Here is a 27,989-nt window from a genome sequence, read left to right on the forward strand (position 1 = left end):
CACAAGCTTGACACTGAGTCATGGATTTTAAAATAGTGTTATGTTTTCATCAACTTCTTTCTGTCTGATGCAGCCATATTATTATTATTATTATATATTGCAGAAAATGGGAACATACAGAAAATCATTCTTTTGCTAGAAAAATATACAAGATATATGTGAGAAAATATTCTACAAGTGTGCAACTCTCATTGGATGAATTCACAAACGGATTTGCGGATGAGCAACATTTCTCCGTGACTTCGCATGTTTTGATGTGGGTGTGTAAATGCGTTTTGCATCATATTCATTGTAGCAAAAATGTGAGCGCACGAGTTTCTTAATTTGTGATTTGTAGAATAGGATTTGTGCGCCTGCAATGGAGAATTTGAGAAGGTGTGACTGTTGTGTTTGCAACTCTTAAAACATTTCTCTCTGTGACTTCAGATTTACTGATACACACGTGTGGGTATTCTGTACAACTACAAGTTTCAGTCACAGGCGTTCAGTTGATTTGCATAACACACACACACACACACACACACACACACACACACCTCACTTTATTACTCCCAACATGGGGGGTCAGGAGAACTGGCAGTCAATAAATGTGAAAAGTAACTTATATATTTTGTTGTAAATTGAATTAGTAATGTTACATTTCTAGTTACTTGAAAAAGTAATGTTTACGTAAATAACGTAGCGAGTCTCCCAGTAATAACAGAAGACCATCTCGGGTCAGTGCGCTAGAGGGCGCTGTGTGTCGTTCAGCAGGAGTGTGTGTGTGTGTGTGTGTGTGTGTGTGTGTGTGTGAGAGAGAGAGAGAGAGAGAGAGAGAGAGAGAGAGAGAGAGAGAGAGAGAGAGAGAGAGAGTGTGTGTGTGTGTGTGTGTGTGTGAGAGTGAGTGTGTGTGTTTTTGGATCACTGTTGACAGTCAGTCTGGCCTGCCGACCATATGAGCTCGTACGAAGCAGTTTAAAGCCTATAATTTCCCTCAGCTGTAATGTCATTGGGGTTTTATTATATACCAGGACCAAAGCGCACAATCTAATGTAATGGTAAGTCGCTGATTTATCCTGTAGTTTTGTTTAATCTTTCTCTTTGCTGATATAGAGGCACAGTCACGTCGTTTGGATTATTTGCGGTTCTCTTTGATCATTTTCTCCTTTTGCGTGTCAGTGTGAACATCGACATGTTTTATAATGGCATTTTTGACGTGCAGACTTTGGTAATGTGATGTAGATTTAAGTAAATCGTTAAGCTAAAGTGTGTTAGCCAGCGTGCTAATACAATAACACCAATGTGATTTGCGACATTACAAGTCAGTTCGAGCCAGTTTGAGATAAAATAATGCAGATGTCAGTTCAAACGGGGCTTGTGCTTTATTAAGTTAACGTTATATGTTATCATTTTGAGTGGGGGACTTTTTTTCGCAGCCCGATGTTTGTATAATATGCTGTCATGAGAATAAAAAGGAAGTTTTTGCATGATCTGATAAGTAGATCATTGACAACTATACAAGAGATAAACATTTAAATGGATCTCATAAAGGGGTTTATTTAAGGTTAAATAAACTTTTTTTTTTCTTCAAATGTCTCTTTATCTGTAGTCAAAAAACTGTACAATGAACTGTAAGTTTGTATGCAGTAACGTTAAATACAAAGAATAAAAGGTACTAAAGTACAATTATAACGTTAGATGACATAAGCTGTTTTGCCCCGATGGCAGCTCATTTTAATGCTCCGAGTTATTTTTTTACTCGTAATTCTTTGCTTTGTTTTATTGTATTACAATTTTAATTGTCTTATTGGTTTATCATTAGTTTTAACACAGTTTAGTACATTGCATATTTGCTGTTTTCAGCGATAAATAGGAGTGCGTGGTCTACTAAATATAGGCGTTGCTTACCCGTGATTACGGCAACAAATGGCATTGCAAAAATATAGATAATTTTTTTGGTAGTTTGTGGTTCAGCCTTAAATTCACACCATTGTTGAGCAAGACATTGACAAGGTTAAAGGTTTGGCTGTTTATCATGGCCATCCCATGAGCCCTGTAACTGCAAACATGGCCAAAAGAAACTTTCTCAAAAAATATATACATTTATAATCATGGCTTGACATTATTATTATTTATTTTTTTTAGCTCACTGTGGCTAGTGGTTTTCCAAAGTTATTAGCCACCTAGCATTTTCACTGGCCACCATTTTGACATCGATACCCTGGGGGAAAACTGCCATATAGCCTAGATCTTTTTTAATATTATCTTATAATTTGGCAGAAGGAATATTAGGCTGCTGTCACTTTAACTGTCACACATGCGTTTTTTAAACTCTTTATGTTTACGTGTGTATTTGACTGCTTAAGCGCAATAAGCAGCGAAAAAGAGCTCAATCTACTACTGAGAGGCGGCTTTATGTGTGCGCCCTTTGAGTTTGAGCACACAATTATGCACAATACGAGCAATCCCTCGCCGAAATTCAAGCTCTGTAACAGCAGCAATATTGATCCGGGATAAATGAAACGAGTGAGTGAGGGGAGGCGGGTTTGTGTGTGACTGTAAATGTCAAGCCATGTTTATAATATTTTTGTTGCAAGCAAATTGTTAATAGTTAATTATATGAATAAGGATTATTTCACCAGTGCCCAGTTTTTTAAAGGGCTCTCGAAAGTGTATAATATACTGGATTTTTTCCATCTGCTTCCTGTGAACGGACAAACAGTGTGGAATTGGCCCTCAGAAACAGGAAATGGTTTTAAAGGGGACTTCCTTTTGACGTGTAATGAGTCAGTTCTGTGTGTTTGCAGGTGTAACTGAAGCAGATCTTAAGATGCTGCTCTCTTTGGGGATGCTGATGCTCTCTGCCACACAGATTTACACCATTTTCACGGTTCAGATATTTGCCTTCCTCAATCTTCTGCCTGTGGAGGCGGATATATCAGCTGTAAGTTTCTCACGCTTGGACTGCGACAGTAAATTGATATGCAACATTTAAACGGATGATTGTCGGACAATAATGAATGGTTGCGTTTGTTTTTCAGTATTCATTCGACAATAAAACGGAGAACTTTGATGACCTACCGGCTCGATTCGGCTACAGGCTGCCCAGCGAAGGACTGAAGGTGAGTTTGCTGAAAGATATTGATGATCACCTGATTATCATCATCATACATTTATGATCTGATCTTATGTTAATGCAGCTTCATTACATTTTTCACTGTTGAAGTCTATGAAGTGTATGGTTTATTTAAAATGTTGAGGTTAAACATGACTGTTGTGCCTGATGTAGGTATGATTTGATTATTACATAATTGCCTGCTTTTGTAATTATTTGGTCAACTGCAGTTAAATTGGTTGTTATCCACATAAGGAAGTTTTAATTAAATATAGAAATTCCCACTTTTATTTTAATATTTGCATAGTTTGGCCATCATTGGTCAGATCACCTTAAACACAATTATAAATATTGTTTTATGTAATTACAATATTGTGCAAATACTAATCCATTCTTTATATATATATATATATATATATATATATATATATATACACACACGTGTGTGTGTGTATGTATATATATATATATATATATATATAAACATTTTCACGTGCAAATACTAATCCATGCTATATATATATATATATATATATATATATGTGTGTGTGTGTGTATGTCATTCAAAACTTTGGGGTAAATACATTTTTACTCCTTAAGGATGCATAAAATTTATCAAAAGTAACAGTAACGACAATTATAGTATAACTTTATCCATCAAAGAAACCTGAAGAATGTATATTTGTGCAATATTTGTTGTGTACAAAAAAAAATTCAATTCAATTAATAAAAAAAAACAGTTCAATTAATGTTTCATCAGATGTATATTAAGTTAACACACTATAAGTGATCATGAGAGCCTCAGCCGAGTTTAGTATGAGAGGAGAATTTCTGCAAATGTCAGGTGTTTCTGAGATGTGGATAAGGGGGCTAGCATTTAAAAATAGGTGTTTTGAGCCGACCCCCTCGACCTCAGAGTCATGTAGCAGCACTGACCCTGTCCCGTGCGGAGAGTGCAGATGATTGACCCAGAACTGCTGCACTCGTACTCCATGGTGCCGCTAAAGTGAAGCCTTGCTCTCGTCTGCAGAGCTGTGACCTCAAAGCAGAAGAGCCGTCAGAGAACATGTGCATGCCTTCTCATTTGCAATCGGTTGACCGAATGACTAGTTGACTGGCCAATCTTAAGGAAACACTATAATAAGACACCAGACATCGATGAGACGGTTTTAAAGCACCCATCTGACCAATCAGAGCAGAGTAGACCAATCACAACAGACTGGGCCATCTGACCAATCAGAGCAGAGAAGACCAATCACAACAGACTGGGTCATCTGACCAATCAGAACAGAGTAGACCAATCACAACAGACTGGGCCATCTGACCAATCAGAGCAGAGAAGACCAATCACAACAGACTGAGTCATCTGACCAATCAGAGCAGAGTAGACCAATCACAACAGACTGGGTCATCTGACCAATCAGAGCAGAGTAGACCAATCACAACAGACTGGGTCATCTGACCAATCAGAGCAGAGTAGACCAATCACAACAGACTGGGTCATCTGACCAATCAGAACAGAGTAGACCAATCACAACAGACTGGGCCATCTGACCAATCAGAACAGAGTAGACCAATCACAACAGACTGGGCCATCTGACCAATCAGAACAGAGAAGACCAATCACAACAGACTGGACCATCTGACCAATCAGAGCAGAGTAGACCAATCACAACAGACTGGGTCATCTGACCAATCAGAGCAGAGTAGACCAATCACAACAGACTGGGCCATCTGACCAATCAGAACAGAGTAGACCAATCACAACAGACTGGGCCATCTGACTAATCAGAGCAGAGAAGACCAATCACAACAGACTGGGTCATCTGACCAATCAGAGCAGAGCAGACCAATCACAACAGACTGGGTCATCTGACCAATCAGAGCAGAGTAGACCAATCACAACAGACTGGGCCATCTGACCAATCAGAACAGAGTAGACCAATCACAACAAACTGGATCATCTGACCAATCAGAGCAGAGTAGACCAATCACAACAGACTGGGTCATCTGACCAATCAGAACAGAGTAGACCAATCACAACAGACTGGGTCATCTGACCAATCAGAGCAGAGTAGACTCTCGAAAGGAGGGGTTTAGAGAGACCGGATCCTTAATTGAACCGTTTCAGACACTGAGAAAAGAGGTGATGATGCGATCTCATATTATAAAAAAAAGTCTTAACTCTCTTACTGTGCGTTCACACCGGACGCGAATAGCGCGTCAAACTTGACGCGCGAATGAGGCGAATTCGCGTCTACCGCGCCGCGCTCTACGCCTCATTCGCGCCGCAGGAATTTTTTACGCGCGTAACGCGTCTTTGCATTGACTTAACATTGAAATCACTCGCGCCTGACGCGCTATTCGCGTCCGGTGTGAACGCACCATTAGTCTTCACCAGAAACAAGAACATTTGTTACAGCAAGTCTGACAGTATTGGTGAAGGCGATGGGTTAGTTCCAGAAGTGGTGCTGTGATTTAAAGCTCATCTCTGAGGGTTTGTAGCGTAAAGACACTCGTGCTAGAGAAAGCCTCGACGCGGCGGTTTACTCAGAGTGATGCGTGATGCAGTCGGAGCTGCCATATTTTAGTCAACTACTATAGCGAAGACCGAGAGCCAAACAGCCTGTTTTTATGCTTCATTTTATAATATTGCGTTGCAAAAAACTCCACATGAACGCATCATCAATCGAATGAACGCATCATCAATCAAAGATCTTCAATCGTTTGTTGCTAGGTTACGAGTCTCGGCCCGCACCGCTCAAACACGAGGCTTGATGTCGGTATTTACATGTCAAAGTTCGTCAAATGTGAAGAACCCAGTGCCAAATTTGCATAGGGAAATTCTTCATTGCGCCATTTCCCATTGAAATAACTGTTTTTTTGCTCACACGATTTTGCAGAGCAACAGTAAATGTGTTTAGTATGATATAACAAGAACAGAATTAATAAACCGGCTTTGATATTGTCATTGACTTTCTAATCTGCTCACATTTGCAGTCGTTTTCTGTTCCTGATTCACTGAACGACACCAAACCTCATGATATGTTGGTGAAAACTGTCAGAAATCACATTACTTCACATCTGTGTCACTTCCCCATGTGTGTGTGTGTGTGTGTGTGTGATTTCCCCATGCTCTCACACTCGCTCACCGTGTGTCCTGTTCAGACGCAGCGTAATACACTTATCCTCATCTGTCTCTGATAAATATTGTGTTGGGAGTTAATCCCTGCTGGGAAATCCTGCTCAATCTGGTCTCATGCTAATCCAGCCATGAGCTGGGAAATCATGGATCAGCAACTCGGAGAAGCACACGTGCTGGAACAGGAAGTAGTGTTCGACCACTTCCTGAAACGCTGGTCTGTGGCTGTTACATTAGCTGTGGATGTGTTCGCCCTGACGGCCCCTGATGTCACGGCTCCACATCTGCAGCTTTAAGGGACTGAACGCAGTTTTCGGCCTTTTCTGCTGTGGAAAATGTGCTGTTATTGTTTCCTAAAACTAAAATGATAAATTTTTCTTCAGTATTTGAAAAATACCTGAATTCAAATAATAAGTTAATGTGATAAATATTTATAATATGTCCCAAAACTGAAATTGATTAAAGCTAAATAGAAATATATATATTAGGGCTGTCAGTTAAACGCGTTATTAACGGCGTTAACGCAAACCCATTTTAACGGCGTTAATTTTTTTATCGCGCGATTAACGGTCTTTTTGGCCTAGCAAACTTTGTAGTTTTTTTTCACATGCTTTTGCAATAGGACGCGGCATGGACGTTTTGAAAGCGCAAGCGGATCTAGCTAGACCGGAAACAAAACAACAGGCACGCCGCACACACTTGTTTGGGCTTGCGAGCCGGATGCGCGAGCGCGAATCTCTCTGCTCGCGCGTGGAATATAATGTGCCGAGCACGAATCTCTCTGCTCGAGTCGCGCGCTCTCAGATACACGCTGCTCTTGTTAGAATTTTCTCTGGGCTCGCTCAGACAATATGTGCCTGCACTTAAAACGTGTTCAGTGCAATCGCGAATCTCTCCTCTTCCCCAGCTAACAATTTTAGGTTATAAGAACGTTTTCATAACGTTCCCATTAAGTTATAAAAACGTTATTTCTGAATGTTATAGGAACGTTCAAAACGTCCAGTTTTGAGTGGATGACGAGCGCGAGACACCGAAATGGATGCCAATAAGATTCTGAATGGAACGATTACTTTTAAAAAGTTGCCAAATGGTTCCATTGACGAGACCAAAGTGATCTGTGTGTTTTGTCGTTGTGAACTGAGCTATCATCATCGCAGCACGTCCAGTCTGAAATACCACTTGATGATGGCCAAACACACACACACACACACACACACACACACACACACACACACACACACACACACACACACACACACACAGCTGATGCGAATTCTCCGCCCCCTCGTCAATATCAGGACCTCGTCAGTATTTCTTTCACCCTTTTATTGATGGACAGTGTTACATTGTGTGAGAGATTATTTGCTCCAAGTAAGAATGTTTTAGTGTGAAATTGAACACAATATATGCCAATGTTGTTTTCAATAAAAAACATTTGCACAAAGCAAGCCGATCCACTTTTCCATGTTAATAAGAGCATTAAAATGAGAAAAAATAATGGGACAAAAAGAAATCAAGAGACATTTAGAATAGATAAAAATGTGCGATTAAATGCGATTAATCGCGAGTTAACTATGACATTAATGCGATTAATCGCGATTAAATATTTTAATCGTTTGACAGCACTAATATATATATATATATGATATAAAAAATTAAATGACTTGAGCATAACAAAACAATAATTCATGGCATGTGTTACTTTTTTAATTTTTAGAAATGCACTCATCTTACAATTCCAGCTGATGATTATTGAACATAGTTTAATTAGTATTTTAAAATAGTTATAATTGAGCATAATTATCTTTTGGCTGATAACAATAAATGGCTGACATCAAAATTATATTTTGTCTGAATAAATTTACAATGATGCCTAAAATCAAACGTTTTAAACAATTTATTATAATTCATTAACTATTTCATGTAATTATTTAATATAAACAACTACATTATGGCTAATTAAAAAAATTACATATAATAGTGTGTGTATATATATGTCACGTAGAGGCTGAGGCGGTCGGATCCATTCGCAGATATTTATTAAAGGAACACAAAAGATCGAGTCCAAGCACGGAGAAACAAGAGGAACAAACTAAGACAGAGTTTGGGTAAAACAATACTTCACAAATGGGCACAGAACAGAACAGTCCAGATAAAGGGTTGCTGAGGGTGCACAGGTGAAACTGATGAAACCATAATCAAACATAATGAGTCCATGGTGGAACATAACGCAGGAAGAGAGTGCCCTCCAGTGGCTCATGCGGGCACTCCAGCCGCTGATAGTCACATAACCCCCCCTCTAAGGAGCGGCTTCCAGACGCTCCTAAGAGCTCTGGGGGGAGGTCAACGGGGGATGGGATGGAGGGCCAGGTCCGTGGAGAGGCAGGGGACCTGGAGACAGGAGCAAGACCCGGGACCACGGAGAAGCAAGCTTCGCAGGCAGCCCAGGCGGGGCAAGCTTGGCAGGGAACCAGGCCGGAGCACAACAGACAGGAGAACAGGGCGGAGCACACTGAACACGGGAACGGAGTAGATCACACCTAACTGGGCTAGCCGGAAACAGTAATCCAGGAAGCTCAGACGTAGGCAGTAGAGCAAAGGTCCATGTAGATGCCGCCCCCATGGCCCTCTCAGGGTACCTACTAGCAAAGGTCCATGTAGACGCAGCCCCCAAGGCCCTCACAGGGTACCTCCTGCCCCCCCCCAAAAAATACTTGGGGAAATCCACGGGAGGAAGGTGCTTGAAGGGCGCCGGCAGGGCAAAGCGCAGAGGCGGGGCCGGCAGGGCGAGGCGCAGAGGCGGGGCCGGCAGGGCGAGGCGCAGAGGCGGGGCCGGCAGGGCGAGGCGCAGAGGCGGGGCCGGCAGGGCGAGGCGCAGAGGCGGGGCCGGCAGGGCGAGGAGTCTGGGAACGCCCTCCGGAGCCTGGCAAGCCAAACGAGTCCTCCCTCTCCTCCTTCTGCGACGGCGCTTCACAGGGCTAGATTCACTACTGGACGTACTTGACTCATTAGACTCGGTAGACTCGCTTGACACAGTAGACTCGGTAGACTCGCTTGACACAGTAGACTCGGTAGACTCGCTTGACACAGTAGACTCGGTAGACTCGCTTGACACAGTAGACTCGCTTGACACAGTAGACTCGGTAGACTCGCTTGACACAGTAGACTCGGTTGACTCGGGACTTGACTCACTTGACTCGGGACTTGACTCGGGACTTGACTCACTTGACTCGGGACTTGACTCACTTGACTCGGGACTTGACTCACTTGACTCGGGACTTGACTCACTTGACTCGGGACTTGACTCACTTGACTCGGGACTTGACTCACTTGACTCGGGACTTGACTCACTTGACTCGGGACTTGACTCACTTGACTCGGGACTTGACTCACTTGACTCGGCATTTGACTCACTTGACTCACTTGACGCGGCATTTGACTCACTTGACTCACTTGACGCGGCATTTGACTCACTTGACGCGGCATTTGACTCACTTGACGCGGCATTTGACTCACTTGGCTCGGCGGCATTTGACTCACTTGGCTCGGCGGCATTTGACTCACTTGGCTCGGCGGCACTTGACTCACTTGGCTCGGCGGCACTTGACTCACTTGGCTCGGCGGCACCTGGCTCGGCGGCACTTGACTCGGCGGCACTTGACTCACTTGGCTCGGCAGCACTTGACTCACTTGACTCGGCAGCACTTGACTCTCTTGGCTCGGCCGGCGGAACCTCCGCGGTCTCCGGATTGGCAAATCCAACAGGACCAGTGCGGAATACGGGCTCGAGTGGGCATACGTGAGTCGCGGGTTTGGTAAGACTGCAGTGAGGAGCTGGCTCGGCCGGATAGGACGGGAACGTGGAACAGTCCACGAAGCAAGCCTCAGCAATGTACCGGTCCAGAGTCCAATCGGTAATGTTGCTCGGCATCCATCGAGCAATCCGGTAATCCAGCCCGTTCCGAAACAGGCCTATGAGCTGGATTTCATCGAGCGTTCCGAGATGGCAAATGGAGAGGAAGTCCTTAGCATAGCTTTGGACGGACTGGTTCACTTGAAACATTAGCGAGAGATATTCTCTCAGGGCCCGGTTGCTGACGACTATGGGAGAGACTGCTGGAGCAACTGCTGGTTCCATTTTGCGGTGAGTTGTTCTGTAATCTGCTGGATCCTGATGTGGTGAAGTATTCTGTCACGTAGAGGCTGAGGCGGTCGGATCCATTCGCAGATATTTATTAAAGGAACACAAAAGATCGAGTCCAAGCACGGAGAAACAAGAGGAACAAACTAAGACAGAGTTTGGGTAAAACAATACTTCACAAATGGGCACAGAACAGAACAGTCCAGATAAAGGGTTGCTGAGGGTGCACAGGTGAAACTGATGAAACCATAATCAAACATAATGAGTCCATGGTGGAACATAACGCAGGAAGAGAGTGCCCTCCAGTGGCTCATGCGGGCACTCCAGCCGCTGATAGTCACAATATATATATATATTTACTGTATATCATTTCTCTCACTTTTTCTGAAGGGGGAAAATCTAATAATTTAAACATTATAATGTAAAGTTAAAAGCATGAAAAATTGATATTCATCTGTCATTAGTTAATATACTGTTTTAATTAATATGCATTTAATATTTTTTTATTAATAACAATTATATTAATTGCAGACTCCTATTTTGTCTAAAAAATAAAAAGTGAAAACGTTTTAAACGAGGGAATTTAGGCATCACAACATTAAATGTAAAATATGAATCTCTTATTTAATATAATTAATTTAATTAATACACAATTCATTATTTAATTATAAAATTTGTCAAGCAGATTATTTAAATTCCATACTATTTAGTCTAAGTTAATAATAAAATATTAAAATCAAATGTTTTAAACAAGTTTAGGCCTCACAAAAATAAAATGAATGCATGAAAAGTAGATACTAATTTTAAATAATTTAATAGAATTAATTTTATTAATAGATATTTAATATAATCATTTAATATAATAACAAGTATGTTATGGCTAATTATTAAAATTGTGTAAACAAACAACACAATTAAAATCAAACATTTTAAGTGATTTTAAACAACACAAGTTTTATACCAATACAAATTGAACTTGTGAAAAATAAATATTACTTTTTTCTTTTAATATAATCATTTAATAATAACAATTATGTCATGGCTGATTATTAAAATCCACATTTTGTCTAAATAAACTAAAAAAAAACTAAAATGAGTTGTATTAAGGCATCATTATAATGTACAATCTGAAAAATGGATATTAAATCTGAAATTGCCTAAAGATTTAACATTTAACAGTGTTATTAAATTATTGTGTGCACTTTATTTCACAGTACGTGTACTTACAGTGTACTTGCCTAAGAAAGTTCTGGTAATGTAAGGTAACCACACAAGGTTGTGTTTAGGGGTAGATTCAGGGTTAATACATAGTTATTACCCAGTTATTGTAATTATTGTAATAATTAAATAGTATGTACATGGCATTCGGAACAGGACTGTGATTTTATTTTTATTTTTTTTATTTTTTTTCTATTAGATAACAGCAGATGAAATGTTCATGGCATGCGAAACAGGACTGTGATGTATATGTTGTTGTTGTTTTTGCCAGATAACAGCAGAGGAAATGTTCATGTAAAAAAGAAGGAAGTTACATAACGGTAGATAAAAAAAGTACAATCAGCTGATAGCCGCTATATAGTGTCGTAATGCGTTAGTAATTGAGGTGAATGGTGTCTTTCATGTGTTCAGACGGTCTTGTGTTCTCCTCTTCTGGTTCGGAGTGTTTTTGTGGCCCTCTTCTCCTCGTCCTCAGTCATGTGCTGCCCTCATGGCCCTCAACAACAGGAGCTGTCCCGAAGCATTTGTGTAAACCCGAGGTGCCGATGAAGTGTGTTCCTGCAGTGTGTGTCCTCCAGCAGAGGGCGCTGTCGGGAGCCTGAGGTGACACAGTTTGGTTTGATGTCCGTAGGGTTTCCTGATTGGTGCCCGTCCCGAGAACGCCTGCGTGCCGATCGAGCCTCCTCCCCTGAGGGACAACCTCACCGCCGCCTTCATCGTGCTCATCAAGCGCTTCGACTGCAACTTCGACATCAAGGTACGTTTCCCGCGGGATCACAGGCGTCTGACCATCAGGTGGTCAATGATGTGTAATGGAAACGCATAATCCCACACACACAAATCCTCAGTGAAAACACAGGGAACGTTCACAGATTCGTTGTACTGTAACTTCCTTCACAAAACCTGACTCTGTGCCAGAACATCTTGGTTAAACTCTATTTTATGTCACACATATAATAAACACATATGTTACATGTAATTACCATAGTAATAACAGTAAATTATGCATAATTACATGCAACTAACCCTCAACCAAACCCTAATCCTACCCGTCCCTATAATAAGCACATGTAGTTGCTTAATAATACTCAGTACTTACATATATTATTACACTGTAACAGTGACACCTTAAAATAAAGTGTAACCCTTTATTTTAAGGTGTCATTGTTACAGTGCAATTATATATACGTGTAAGGAAAATGTGTTGTTGCTTTTTAGTGGTTACACCACATGACATTTTTCACACGAAATCTTTGTTGTAAATTGTATGAAAATATTTCAAAACCAAATGAAACCAACATGAATAAAAATTTTATATTTATATTATCAATTCTAATGTGGCATTGTGCCAGTTTTGACGGATTGATTATCATTTGACACGATGTGTGCCAGATGTTTAAAATAAACTACTCATTCCTTCATTCATTATAATTTTTTTAATAAATTATTCATTCCTTCATTCATATATTTTTAAAATAAATTATAATAAAAAATATAGTTTTTTACATTAATGTTTATTTTTTATACAGTTATACATTTAAAGTTTATAGTGACATGCATTTAAAAAAATATATATGTATATATATATATATATATACATACAGTATATATTGTTTTTCAAAATAATTTCCTAATACATTCCTAATACAATCTTCATGATAAAAACCTTTTAAATGTTGTGTTTGTTATAATTATATTTCTTTAATAAATTATATATATATTTTTTTAATACATTATAAACTATTTATTATAAATTATAAAAATATTTCAAATGTATATCGTGTACTAAAAATGTCCCACTTCTGCTACTAAAAATACAAACGAGTGTAATAAAGGTACGCCTCTGTCCAGGTACGCAAATGCGCTCCTAAATGCACAATCCTCCCGCTCTTCCAGACGGGCCTCAGTGCGCACGAGCTTCATGCTGTTGGCAAATCATATGCAAAAACCCCAAGAGGGTCTGCCTACAGGTTCTGTTCACCTGCAGGACTTTGGACGACTTCCAAACGTAACGCCTGTCGCACTTAGCTCAAAATATTTGTCCAATACCACAATAAACCGTTGGACGACGTTAATCATCCACAGCGCTGTGGAATTTGTTGATCTTTTTAATGTGCATAGAGAGAGAGAGTATGGTGGTAAAATAAAGGTCAAAAAGCATTCAAGTTTGACATCTTTTGCGGTATTTTAATATTTTTCTGATTAAATCCGTTAAAATAGTGTGTCCTCTCGATGCTCCTGATATTATATCTGCGACCTTCACGTGACATGAGTGTGATAGGTTTTCTTTCCCGAGGAATGTCTTGAATGCTCTTATCTCTGTCTGTGCAAACATTCACTAATCACTGATCCAGCGCTGCCAGAATCTGACTCTAGACCACGCTACGAAGAGCTCAGACTTTACAAAACACAATAATACTACACTGGAATATATTTAGCAGAGATTTAGGTGGTAATATTAGTTGTTCTGCATTTGAAAGTGACGATCTAGTCCTGCAGTTCTTAGTTCTGCCACGAGTGGCCGCTGTCGTGCAGTTAAAGGGATAGTTCAAATCAAAATCAAAATCCATTAATTTATTCAAGGGTGGGTAAATTATGGGATTATTTTTCACTTTTGGGTGAACTAACCCATTAACTGTGGTTAGGCTCGCAAAACCTAGATGGAAAAGCCGGCTGTTACAATGAATCATACATAAAACAAGATAAGGAAATAAGGCAGAGCTGGAATGTCTCTGACAAAAGCAAGTTTGTTAATCTCTCCTGCACTAATCTTCTCTGATCGTCAAGCTTGCTGAACCAAGCCATACATGTGTCATACAAGAGCAGTGTGTGCGTATGACGCCTGTGCTGGTCTGAACACAATGCTTCTGTCTTCATCCCCGTCCTCCTTCAGGTCCTCCATGCGCAGAAGGCCGGCTACAAGGCGGCGATTGTCCACAATGTGGACTCTGATGACTTAATCAGCATGGGATCCAATGATCGTAAGTTCCTGCACACGAATGCATAAAACATGTAGCGGGGACACCCGCTCGTGTGTTCTGCTGTGGGACAATGCTGTGATTCACAAACCCCAGCATCTGCGCTGATAATAACCGCTGCTGTATTTATGAATTCTGACCGAGTCGTGGTGCCGTTCGGGACGAAGCCATGAAGGCCAAACTGGAGGAACCGATCTTCAGCGTTCTTGAAGGAATAGCTCACCTTCATCATCATGGGCGGCACTAGCAGGTGCTTCAGCACCCCCGAGAAACACCACAGCACCCCGATAGCACCCCCAAAAATAATTTCTGGAAGCAATTATATTCAGGCTGTATTATATGGATTCCCTGAACCGCATGGGGGAAAAAATAAAAACGTGTCTTATTTCGAATGATTAAGTTGTTATTTTGACATAATATCTCGTTATTTCCACATAAGTCATTATTTTGACATAAGTGGTTATTTCGTCATATCTTATTTCTACATATCTCATTATTTCGACACTATAAGGGGAGACTCTAATCTGCATTAAGCGTTCTTATAATAGTTTTCTATGGGAGGAAAATGTGTGTAATTAAACACGTTGCGTTCATATTCTGGCCTCATCTGATTTTTTGTGCATACCATACTTTATTATGATTTGAGTATCATAATGATTAATAAATGCACGCACAATTATCCGTGAACTTCGTAAATGTTGCAGATATCTTTTACTGTGCACAAACAAATGCCTTTCGACTTATGTGTGCAAAATTCAGAATTAAATTAATTTGCAGCAATTTGTACAAATAGAGTCTGTAGGCTCACTATACGTGTTGTAGCCATTAAATAAGCGCATTTAGTTTCATATTTGTTCAAATATTATAATGTTATTTTCTTTTCATCTATGTTGATTATGAAAAGTAAGATAGGATGCGCAATATATCGGGAGACGTATGGAGTGGGTCAGACATGATTTTGAGCACTTCATTAAGTTTTGTTTTGTAGAAAGCATTTCATTTGTTTAAAGGGATATTTAATAATCCTCGGGATGTGGCTGTTTCTCACAGCAAGAAGACAAACGTTGTTTCAGGAGAGGCTGAGGGCAGCAAAACGCAACACTGCTGAAATAAACAGCTCTGGCGCGTGCAATGATGACGCTGTGAATAGTGACGATTCTCTCTGACCAATCAGCAGTCTGCAGTGTTTCACGTCACATTTTAGACTCGCCTCAGCTCGATCAGAACCTCGCCGGAGGTGATACGAAGAAAAGTACCCGAAAGCAGGTACAGGTACGACTTTTACACAGTGGAAAACCAAACAAAGGCGAGTCGAGTCGAGTTGAGCTGGTACTCGAGTGGAAAAGCGCCATTAATTTCAATCATGGCAACTCTCCAAATAGATTGAACAGTATTGTATTGATAAGTGTAGGACAGATCTAGACAGGTGGTGCTGGGGAGGAGGAGGGCCAAAGATAATTCTCATTTGTTCATTTATTTATTAAGTGGAGATAAAATCAAAATTGACTTGTAACATTTTAAAACGCACTCCTAATAATAATTTTACAAGGGTTTGTTTAAAGAATCAAACTGATGCAGAATCAAATCTGGTCTTAATGTACATTTGTGTTTATGTTTTTTTGCAGTGGATATTCTGAAGCAGATTGACATTCCTTCAGTGTTTATTGGCGAAGAAGCGGCCAACTCTCTGAAAGAGGATTACATCTATGAGAAAGGGTGAGGGCTCAGATTTCACTACTGAATACTTCACTGTACTGATGCTTACTTAACAGAAACATCTGCTGCGGTGGCACTCCAGCAGTCACATGACATGAGGAAAAGTGCTGTTCACACAAAGTCTGGAAATATAAAACATTCCCAAATAGTTTTTCCAATCTAGCATTACTAACATTAAATTTTAGGCTATATTCTCTGGGGAAAAAATGAAATGTTGCCATATTTAAAAATATATATCTACAGGATCGACTTCTTGTTTATAGACCTGTTTATAAGCTTTGTCACACACACAGTCTTGCCTTGTGTTTTCAGTGGTCATGTGATTCTCATGCCGGACTTCAGTTTGCCTCTGGAGTACTACCTGATCCCGTTCCTCATCATCGTAGGAATCTGCCTCATCCTCATTGTAGTTTTCATGGTGAGTCGCGATTGTGTGTTATAAAAACAACTGAATATATTAGTTTTGACTGACATATTTACATCCTTTTAATCTCAGATCACAAAGTTCGTACAGGACAGACATAGAGCCAGGAGAAGTCGCTTACGCAAGGACCAGCTGAAGAAACTCCCCATTCACAAGTTTAAGAAAGGTAAGACGTGTATTAAATAGGATCAAACACTGAGAACTCACTGCGGTTCAGTGGTCAAATACATAAAATGTCTCATACAAAAATATTGAACTGACAACCGTTTTCTGCTGCTGTTTGAACCATGTGACACTGACGCCTGGAGTGATGATGCTGAAAATTCAGCTCTGATCACAGGAATAAATTACACTTTACTATATATTCACACGGGAAACAGTCATTATAAATTGTAAAGATATTTCACAATATTACTGGAAAGAGATTTGGAATCTGATTTAAACTCCATGAAGAAAAACATGTCAGTAAATCAGTTCTTTAAAACTGTCCGTTTTGAATGAATTCAGCTACAATTAAATTAAAGTTCCTCTGGAAATATAGAAAAATTCCCTTCCGAAGCCATTTCAAAGCAAAGACATACAGTCCAAAGTAAATATTATTTTAAAAAATATTGAGATAATACCTTTCTCTTTTCTTTTGTAAACTGTTAACATTTTCTGATCTTAAATGTCAAAGACCCCAATCAAGTTGATTTAAAATGGCTGTCTGGTTGGAAAATGCAGTGTTTTATGTTCTAGTTCATCCAAAAATGAAAGATCTGTCATTAATGACTCTCCCTCATGTCCTTCTAAACCCGTAAGACCTTCGTTCATCTTCGCAACACAAATGAAGATGTTTTTAATACTGTCCCTCCTCCTTTGACAGTCTACGTAACTACCACTTTCAAACCCTAGAAAGGTAGTAAGACGGCATTAAAGTAATCCATGTGACTCCAGTGGTTTAACTTCAATTTTATAAAGGGACACAAATGCTTTTCTAGCGCAAAAAAAACACAATTTACCACTTTATTTACAAAATATTAATCTCTGACGTGCATTTTACAACTTGAATAGTTTTTTTGCACTCGTGTCCCTTCATGAAATTGAAGTCAAACCACTGGAGTCACATGGATTACTTTAATGACGTCTTTACTGTCAAAATATAACTTTTAGCCTCTGTGTTTTGACGTTGCTGTCAGCATTTTCCGTGTGGGCCGGACAGCCTGGCATTGTGGGCACGTGACGAATGCGGGTGAAGTGTGGCATTCCCCTCCCACCGTTTGTGAATCATCAAGCCTTTTTTACAACCAAATCACCACCGCGACCATTGACTGTGTGTGTGCATGACACTCAGCTCGCTCATGAATGCGTTCAGCTGTATCGGTCTGTAGACGGCCCTCCTGACGAAGGTCTCAGGCGTCACTTTCACTGATTGCTGTTGAGCGTAAGGGATTTAGCTTACATCCACCGCTGTTCTCGGATCCTCCTTCACGTGAAAGGTGTGCGAGATTTCCTGAAGTCAGTCTTTTACGCTTCAGATATTCAGAGCAAATGAGAGTCATATCAGTGTGAAGGTCATTTGAAATTGTTTCCATTTCATCCGTTTACCAGATGCCATGTGGATAATTTATCCACCACATTATGAGTAAATGCCAACCGGGACGCATACTCGATGTTAGTTAGGCTTTATTTTCTTTATGCAAAATATATGGATATGAGCGAGGTAGCTTGTCTAAAACAAAGAGGTTTAGACTACTCTCTTTTTTGGCCAATGAATCGCATTACGAGTGTAAAGAGGCGGTTGTTCAAAAGCTTGCAAAATGACTTTTCTGCAGACTGAGCTGTTTAAAGACCCGTTCACACCAAGAACGATAACTATACAGATAATTATAACGATTAGAGTCCACACCAACGCATGATATCATCCGCCGCTTTAAATGCTCAAGCTCTATAAACTTATGGGTTGTCTAAAGTTTCATCGTTTTTTTTTTTTAGCTGAAAAAAATCGTTGATAAAAGTAACTTTCGTCAGTGACATGGACTTCGCCATTCTTCTAACTTTATATTTAATTTGAATTAAATTATTATAATTTTAGTTTATAGCTATTTTTTGGATGCAGGCAGTGTCATCTCTTCTGACGTGATTATTTTGCGGCGGTGATATCTACACACGCTGTTGTTGGTTTTTTTTACGTTTTTTGATGGTTGTCTACCAGCGTTAAGGCACAATAGCGCCACCTACAATGTTGGAGAGTATTAACATGATATCGGTATTTCATTTTTTAAATATCCTAATTATCGTCAATACACAGATATTACAACACCCCCTTAATTGAGACCTTTGATGTTAAAATTACAAACAATATTTTATTAGCATAGTATATAACGTATTCATTGTGGCGCTAGTTGGAGACCTAAGGAAAGCTGAACCAATAACTCAATATTTACAGTTTGCTACATGAAAAGTGATATTATTCCCAAAATCATATTAGATTTTAAATTGAATCCTAGCTTCCTATTTACTGAATACTGTGCAGTGTACACTACATATGGCCTATTTATCAGTATGCATTTCGCAACCATAAATATTTCAAGCAGTAGTTGTCACGTGACCTCATTATTGAAGTGCATTGTGGGATAGTTTCCATCCAGTAGGCTCTGTTGTTTACTCCGCGTTTTTGCTAAATGAGTAGGTACTACTTTTGATTAAGTGGCGACCGTTAAAAAAGCATAGATGCGTCCCAAATCACATACTTATGCCGTTTTGTTGTATTAATAGTAGTGCATTCATACTGAAAATATTTTTTAAAAGTAGAATTTACCCAGATGATGCGCTTAATTAACTGAAAAAAGGAAGTGTGTAATGTTGGACACCTCATGCACTCGACCGTCACAGCGGGAGGGGCTTCAGACTCGAGTACACAGTGTGTTAGTGCATAGTGTGTCATTTGGGACACAACTAAAGTTCTAGAGTATTGATGAAAGCCGTGATGCTCTTATTGTCATGTGACCTACCAGCATCAGTTACCACCCGTGGCCTGATGGGATAGTAAAGTGTCCATTGAATGTGCACGGGTCATCCGGGAACTTTTCTCCTTTTGTTATATCAATACTGTGAATTTGGACACTTGTCTTTTACCTACTATTTAGTAGGGAATTATATGTATTCGAATGCATAGGTATTTTCTGCAGAAAGAAAATAATGTTCACAGTATACATACTAAATACTAAACTAAATGAGCAAATTGTTTACATTTCCATAAACCAGCCTGGAGAATATTTAATAATCAAAATATTAACAATTTCAGCATTTAGATGAAAAGCCGTTTGTTGATCCACTAGCGCAACTGATGAGTCCTCTCTAAATATAGTTGCACATCCCTTCAGTTAGCTAGATGAACCCACTGACACATCTTACCCCCATCACCCAGATAAACGCACATGTTTTACCCTCGTTTCCTCCTCCTCTGCTGACGCGCTGGTTTTCTTCATCCGCTGCAGTGCTGATTCATCAGTCTCTGCCTCACTGACCCAGTGTGTTTGTCCACACACTCAACCAACAGCTGCCGGCACACACACACACACACACACACACACTCTCGGAAAACACACTCCACCAGCAGAGCGTGCAGATCAAGACGGGCTCAGGGATTTCAGATCTTGAGAATTTAATGGTTATCTGTAGCTGTCTTACCATTTACAAATGTAACAAAGGCCCTGTTTACACCTGGTGTTAAAATGTGTTTTGGTGAGTCACAAGAGGACAATACTAAATACACGTGTAAACGGTGTCTAAAACGTTTTGAGCTTTTCCACTTTCAACCACTTACAGAGGTAGTTGGAAACACATTCACTTTTGGATTGCTTTCGTAGTGTAAACGTCTTTGTATTAAAAATATCCATAATTATAACTTAAATAGCTATAATATATAATAGCTATCCGTCGGCTGCCGGAGTGAAAAGGAGAGGATATGAGGACATAACAGGCTGACCATAGGCGGCCTTACCTATGTTTCACCCGTTTCAATTGAAACTGGCCCCGCCCTCCAAGGGGGCCCCCAAAACACCGGCAAAAATCCCATTCATGGTCTCCATAGGATATTGATTTTCAGCCATAATGTCTAAGTGATCTGAAGCATAATACCGGTAGTTTATTTGTTTATAATTTAGCTTTTTTTGCCGTTAAGTTAAAATGTTACTTTGAGCAGGAAAATTATTTTAAGAGGAAATTGAAACGTAGCCTATAAATGCCAGTGGTGCTGAAAAACCAAAAAGATATTGGACAACAAAAGAAACGCTTTATTCAGTCTACCAAAAGTGACCTCTTTCTTTGGTCACGGCGAGATTACAAAATCGCTGGACAAAGATGAACTTATCAGGGCATTCTCAGCACTCGAACACAGAAGGGTGGATTTCTAAAAAGGGCTCAGGTGAAGTCTACGCCCGCCGCCCGGTGAGCTCAGCTGTCCACGGACGCGGAGCCCATCATTGTAACGTTATTTATGTTCGGTTCAGTGTCAGTCAGACACGTTTTCTTCTTTGCTTTTGTTAATAATTTAAGTTAAGGGGATGTTTGAGCTGTTTATTTTATGTCAGCCCAGACAGCTGAAAATATACTGCGCTAATCAAATTAGTTGTCCGTGAAAGGGCGAGGCTTATTCCAACGTAAACCGCTCTATAATTTTATATATTTTCAATCAAATAAGGTTGGATAACTTCTATGTTGAGCTGCCTGTTCTTGAAGCTGAAAGTGCACGTAATAGAATAATATACCATTGTTGCAAACCAACAGGAATCCTTGCTTTTTCTGCTCTATTATGTTTATGTTTTATATGAGTAGAAGGGCCTCATATTAGTTATTGAAACGGGCCCCCGAATGCATAAGGCCGCCACTGAGGCTGACGTGCGTACAGTCTTTTCCTTCCTTTCCAAGTATCAACAAGGACGTATTTGCGTTCAGCTTGTTCACCTGCTCAATTTCGTACCTCAGTCGCTCTCGCGCTACAGTGGTCTCGTTGTCAGTTGACAAGAACATCGCCGTTAGGCCACCAGTAGGGTGGTATATTTTTAAAATGTGATTTAAATGTGACATGGAATTAGACCATATCGCATACAAGTTATCTTTCGAGGATTATTTCGCTAGAACTCTCAAATACACACAAGGTTTACATAAGGAAAGTTGGTTACGTCTAAACTGAAAGCAAACCGAGAAAATTGAGAGAAATCTGCTTGTCAAGTGCGTGTATATTAGACACGTCGCGTACAGGTCTTAAAGAGACAGTAGCCCTAATAATAAGCATGCAGCCGCTTGTCCTTAAAGGGATAGTTCACCCAAAAATAAAAATTCTGTCATCATTTATACACTGTAATGTTGTTCCAAACCTGTATTAATTTATTTCTTGTGCTGAACACAAAAGGAGATATTTTGAAGAATGTGGGTAACCAGACAGTTGCTGGTCCCCATTGACTTCCATAGGGAAAAATATACTATACTCGGTATATTTTCCTGCTTTTTTGTCCTTAGCCAATCACATGCCTGATTCACTCCTATTATAAAGCTTGGCAGAGCCAGGATATTACTTAATAATAACTCAGATGTTGTTTGTCTAAGAAGATAGTTATACACCTAGGATGGGTTGAGGGTGAGTAAATCATGGTATAATTTTCATTTTAAACTTTAAACTTTGTTGGCTGAAGATCCAAGTTTGTTTTGAAGGTGAAAAATGTACCAATCACAATGTTCTCTCACCATTCCTGATTTCTAACACACACTCACCACATTCGGCTTAACCCCAGAAAGCAGAAACGAAAGCTTCTGCTGTGTGTTTTTTCCGTCGTCTCCGGTGTGTCACCAATTGCGTGAGCTTATTTCGTTCATTAGATCGAAAGATCTGAAAAAACACATACATTTACCCGCCATTAGACCCTCCCCTCGAAGAAACCAGGACAGAAGAGGTTGAAAGAGACAGATTAGTGCACATATACATCACAAATATTGAATATGTCTAATGAATTTGCAAATACAAATCAATGTTGGTTCATTTTCTTCGGCCATAAAGTCAGCGCCAGTATATCATGAATATTGGATATGTTGCCCAGCAGTTAAAACATGATAATGGTCAACTATTAAGAAATGGCTTTCGAACATTGTTCTGGGTAACCCAGTAATAGGTTTCCTCTAAATCATAAACATCAGTTCTGAACGAATGAAGAATGTGCTCTGCAAGGTCATCCGCTGCACAAAGTGTTCAGATGTTTCAGTTTTAAACTGTGAATCTGTATTATCCAGACCTGTTCCTTCAGACCAGCTTTCACTGTAAACTGTCAGGCAAACCCCAAAGCGGTGAGCACAAATAAAGCCTCGGACATCCTGTAGTGACAGATATAAGCTTATCCATATACGGTCACACACACACAGACATGGTGGTTTGAGAGACCGCGAGAAAATGTGTTCGTTTACTGCTTCTATAAACACCGGCCATCAGCAGAGTGGCTCCTTCATTGGTGGAAAGAAATGTGAAAAAGGCAGAGGAATTCACAGGGAGGGCAGGACAAATTCCTGGACTTATTGAGACTGGAATGTTTTCCTTGATCCAAGACACAGGATCTGAAAGGAAACGCTGCAATCACAAGTGTGCAGATCAGAAACCCATTTAGTCAAGATGTTGATGTGAAATGAGGTAAAACGGTATTGCAATTTATTAATCACGGCCGTCAAAAAGAAGCGTTTACTTTGATCCCGTCAGTAACGTCTTTGTAACGGGAAAAGTGTAAATACTTGTGAAACTGAAGCATAAAGAGGATCGATATAAAAATAAAATATTGATACCTAAATATTGATATTGATACATAAAAATATTGATACCAAATGATTTAAATATTAGTTGTGAAATGTGTGAAAAAATTGGTGGGGAAAAAATGAACTGACAGCTCTCATTCATCACTATATTACTATATACAACACAAAAATAATATATACTACATAACTATGTATATAAATGTGGCACTTGTTATATGTGTTTGTGATAAAAAAAAAAATTTAGTTAACTTATATTAAAAAGCATATAAAATGATGGCTTTCAAATATACTACAAAGTGGAATGGCTATAATTACTCATTTCATGACGAGAAACTGATATCAGTAGCAGTTCTCTGAACTTCATTCATCTAATGAAATATCAAATATTTAAAGTATACCAGCTTTGTTGTTTCTACATTATTTGCAGATTCGGTGTGAAAATGTGCATTACAGTATAAAATATAACGCATTTTACGTTGTGTGCAATTAATTGCGATTTATTATAGAAAAGTGTGACTAATTAATATCTGTCTGTTTCTTCATGTCTTCTAGGTGATTCCTATGATGTTTGTGCCATTTGTTTGGATGAGTATGAAGAGGGCGACAAGCTGCGGGTCCTGCCCTGCTCACATGGTGAGTTTCTGACAATAATGCAGTTTGCGAAGGAGTTTACAGCCTAATATCAGTTAAAGGAATGTTTTGGATTTAATGCGAGTTCAGCTCGATCAACAGTGTCTGCTTTTTTTTTTGTTTCGATCACCCAAATTATTAGTTAACTATTTTTTTGTGGTAAAATCGATGGAGTTGCCACAGAGCATTCGCTGAAAATGTGACTCAGGACATTCAAGTTCAGAATAATAATTAGAGTAACTCGTATTTGAAATTAAATCTAAGTTATATTTACACACTACTTACGGTACACTGTAGGCTACAGTTTTAAGGGGATTGTTCACCCTAAAATGAAAATTAAGTCATAATTTACTCACCCTGGTGTTGTTCTAGTACATTGGGTCATACATAATACAACGCAACGTCCAATTTCAAAACGGTTTTTACAAATGATACATAATTTATGATAACTACTAAAATATGTGATATAATAATAATAAAAAAATTATATATATATATATATTATACTTTTTAGAGGACTTTTTACTTTACTTTTTAAATATAATTGTATCTTTTTTTATTGACAAATACTAGATTGTTTTATTATGAACTTTTAGCATTAAAAACCAGAGTTTTAATTATTAAAAGTGTGTGCGTCGACTTTTTGTGACAAAGGTCAGAAACTCCTGTAATGCCGTCGATTTTTTTAGGTGCACTCTTGTCATAAATTCATATATTACTGTTCATACAAAATTTGTAAGAAAAAAACAGCGCTAAAATATCTATTAAGGAGTCTTAGTCCTTTCCAACGATATATAGTTTGTCATGATTAAATTAGGATTTAATAGTAATATTTTGAAGTAAATTTAGGTTGCCCGTATACGGGCAGGTGACAGTTAATGAAAAAGACTTAATATGAACCCAGCCATACAATTGCAGTACGCCATCAGTATGCAGTTGTTTGATTTGTTGATAATAGCCAATGTTTTGTATAGTTGAGTTTTGGGTCCTTGCCGCTGGCTAGGCAAAACTTCGGTCCGTAATACACAAAAGTCATGAGATAACTCTTGATAGGCTATATCCTGGACATGACCACAAAGTTTTATGCGTCAAGAGACTTGTATGCCTTTAGTTTTTCTTTAGTGTAGACGCTGGGTTTTTCTACCAGGTATAAGAACCTCACCCCGTTGCTAAGCGTTAGCTTGCTAATGTTAGATAATCAATCTTCTACTGGCAAACCATTAAAATAATTTTAGAAAGCGTCCGGATTATACATATTCTTATGGTTTGAATTTGATTTTACCGCTGAAACCTGACACCGTGACTACAGAGCCGTCACTTCCTGCCACCAGTTCGGCCCCGCCCACAAAATACGTCATCGCTGTTTACAAACACAAAATTGGTTTATAGAGGGTTTGCATTGACGTCACTTTCCCGCCGGACTGAGTAGCAGAAGAGCTGCTGCATAACTGGATTTGAAACTGCGAAAAATTGAGTAAAACAAACGATTATCGGTTTTAACTAAAGGTTGGACTTGATATAGTGTTCCTTACAAATTACCAAAGATCCAGTGATCCGTTGATATTGACATAAAGCCAGGAATCGTGTTTCGTGACATTTATATATCCCACATTTCGATGCCGGAGAAATACATAAAGGAAATTTGCCTGTGAACGCCTGATATAAATTCAATATAGTTCTAAATCTGGGCGATCACTTATATCAGTGCGTTTTATATATACTGTATATATATATATATATATATATATATATATCATCATATTGTCCAGCCCTAAAACTTGTATTGTATAGTTTTTTTGTCAGTGTTTATTTAAAACCATCTAATTATGTAGAATATACAATGGTAAATATTTAATTGATCAGTTGTCAATACAATATATAACAATACAATATATAGGGTATGATTTTACTCCTAAATTCAGCATATTGACACAAAACTGCAAATCCACCTTTCTCTGCCTGGATCCAGTCGTTTCTTTCAATTGCAGCGATCCACTTGCTTCTCTGTTCTGTAGCTTTCGGCAGTCTGTAAAAATATACCTCAGATTTCTTGTCAAATCTAGTTGTACAGTCAATCGCGAAGCTCTTTCCCGTTTTAGATGTGTTTCTAGTGTCATTCGCCCTGAAAACAAATGCTGTCGCATGAAATAAAATGCCTTGAAATCCCCAAAAAAGTATCCGTGTATTACACCGAGTCAAATATCACCGGGCCGTTTGTCCGATGACAGTTGACAAGATGTGAACGCGATAACTTCGTTACGACGAACACAACGGATATATTCACCTCAGAGAAGATACATGGTTTGTATTTTGTGTCGCGGTTTTGTTAGTCTTGATTTCTCATAACGTGTGTTTTTCTGGGCGAGTCGGAGTGAACTCGAGCGCTACTAGAGTCTCAGAGCACAGAAGACCACGGTCAGGATTTTCATTACATAGATAGTTTAATGGCATACTTATCATAAACCCCCAGAACACTTGGAATAAACGTCTTGAGTTGCGTGGGATCATTCGGTGATACTTCTGCGTCTTTCTTAAAAAGCTTAATGCTGGTCACTATTCACTGCCATTATGAGTGCGAGCGGGACATTTTTAATGTCCGAAAAAGAAAAAAGAACGTTATTATACGGCATTAGAACAACACCAGGGTGAGTAAATTATGACTTAATTTTCATTTTAGGGAGAACTATCCCTTTAAAATTAATTTTAATTCAAATTACAGTAGTCAAAATTTGAAGTGGATCAAAACCTTTCATCAAAGTTATACATGACTTTTGAACAATACTCGTTCTTGTCTTAGGACAACTTTGATTAACTTTTTTGATCCACTTCAAATGTTGACTTCTGTAGATATTTTTAAATGAGTTACTAATAGATCACGTTTGTCAGGATCTCTCGCACTAATTCTCTCTGCACCAATTATCAGCCTATCACTGCAAGTGTGTTGACCCGTGGCTGACCAAAACCAAGAAGACGTGTCCGGTGTGCAAGCAGAAAGTGGTGCCGTCCGACGGCGACTCCGAGTCCGAGTCCGACTCCGGTGACAGCGGCGGCGAGGAGAACGACGTTTCGGAAAACACACCCCTGCTGCGATCCCTGGCCTCTACCAGCGCCCATTCCTTTGGCACCATGTCTGGCTCGCCATCCCAGCACGAAGTGGAGTCGTCGGACTACGACGAGCACAGCGACACCACCGACAGCGAGGAGGAGGTCACCGTGGAAACGGTCACCGTGGAAACGGTCGTCGTACAGCTGGGGCGTCCCGACAACATGGAGGCCGAGGCTTAAGCGTTAGCCAATCACAGCTCGGACTCTTAGTAGAGATTCCAATACGTTTCACCGTCACTTACAATTTATCGTTCGGAATTTAACATGCAGCAATACTATACAGCAAAATTTTCTACAAATCACGACCCCTCCCCCCCATCAAAAGATCCTGCGAAATTTATCACGCACATTTTTGCCAGCCTCCGCAGATGAGCGTCACCTCTGGGAATGTAACTTGTGCTTGCTGACACAACGCCAAACTCATCTCAGACGTGAGTCCGATCGCGAACAACTGCATGTTTTATACGACACAATGAGACTTTATTATTGAACTTGTACGGACACTGATGTCACACTTTTAGTTCGATCATTAACAGTGGAACCGTTCTAAATATCAGTCCCTCGGAGTGTAGTTTAACATCATTTATGTACTGTAAGTAGGAAATAAGTTGGGTAAGTAGGAGTTGGAGGTTTTGTTTTTGATAACCGTTACCAATGTCTGTTTGCCTTTTAATGTTGCTTCACTGTAAATATATCTTTCTGCTCACCCTTGTTTCTAAGTAGTCTATATTCATTTCTCTTCATGAATAAAATACTACACCTTT

The 27,989-nt window shown here is 39.4% G+C and overlaps 1 protein-coding gene across 1 annotated transcript; it reads left to right on the plus strand.

Moving 5' to 3' along the window:
* The first annotated feature begins 755 nt into the window (after positions 1 to 755).
* On the plus strand, positions 756 to 27,989 carry rnf13 (ring finger protein 13). Its single transcript, XM_077227024.1, has 10 exons — positions 756 to 1,037; positions 2,787 to 2,923; positions 3,021 to 3,101; positions 12,227 to 12,352; positions 14,489 to 14,576; positions 16,199 to 16,289; positions 16,602 to 16,707; positions 16,786 to 16,879; positions 24,043 to 24,123; positions 27,044 to 27,989. The coding sequence occupies exons 2-10, from the start codon at positions 2,810 to 2,812 to the stop codon at positions 27,403 to 27,405; spliced, it is 1,143 nt and encodes a 380-aa protein (XP_077083139.1). The 5' UTR covers positions 756 to 1,037; positions 2,787 to 2,809; the 3' UTR covers positions 27,406 to 27,989.

The sequence above is a fragment of the Siphateles boraxobius genome, unplaced genomic scaffold (assembly GCF_051911475.1).
Source record: "Siphateles boraxobius isolate OS27281-9 unplaced genomic scaffold, OSU_SipBor_1 13, whole genome shotgun sequence".
NCBI lineage: Eukaryota > Metazoa > Chordata > Actinopteri > Cypriniformes > Leuciscidae > Siphateles > Siphateles boraxobius.

Excerpts from the sequence above, each read along its gene's own strand:
- rnf13 (XM_077227024.1), top strand. The coding sequence starts at position 2,810 with ATGCTGCTCTCTTTGGGGATGCTGATGCTCTCTGCCACACAGATTTAC. Across the intron at positions 2,924-3,020 it reads TGGAGGCGGATATATCAGCT|TATTCATTCGACAATAAAAC; the intron begins GTAAGTTTCTCA and ends TTTGTTTTTCAG. Across the intron at positions 24,124-27,043 it reads GGTCCTGCCCTGCTCACATG|CCTATCACTGCAAGTGTGTT; the intron begins GTGAGTTTCTGA and ends ACCAATTATCAG.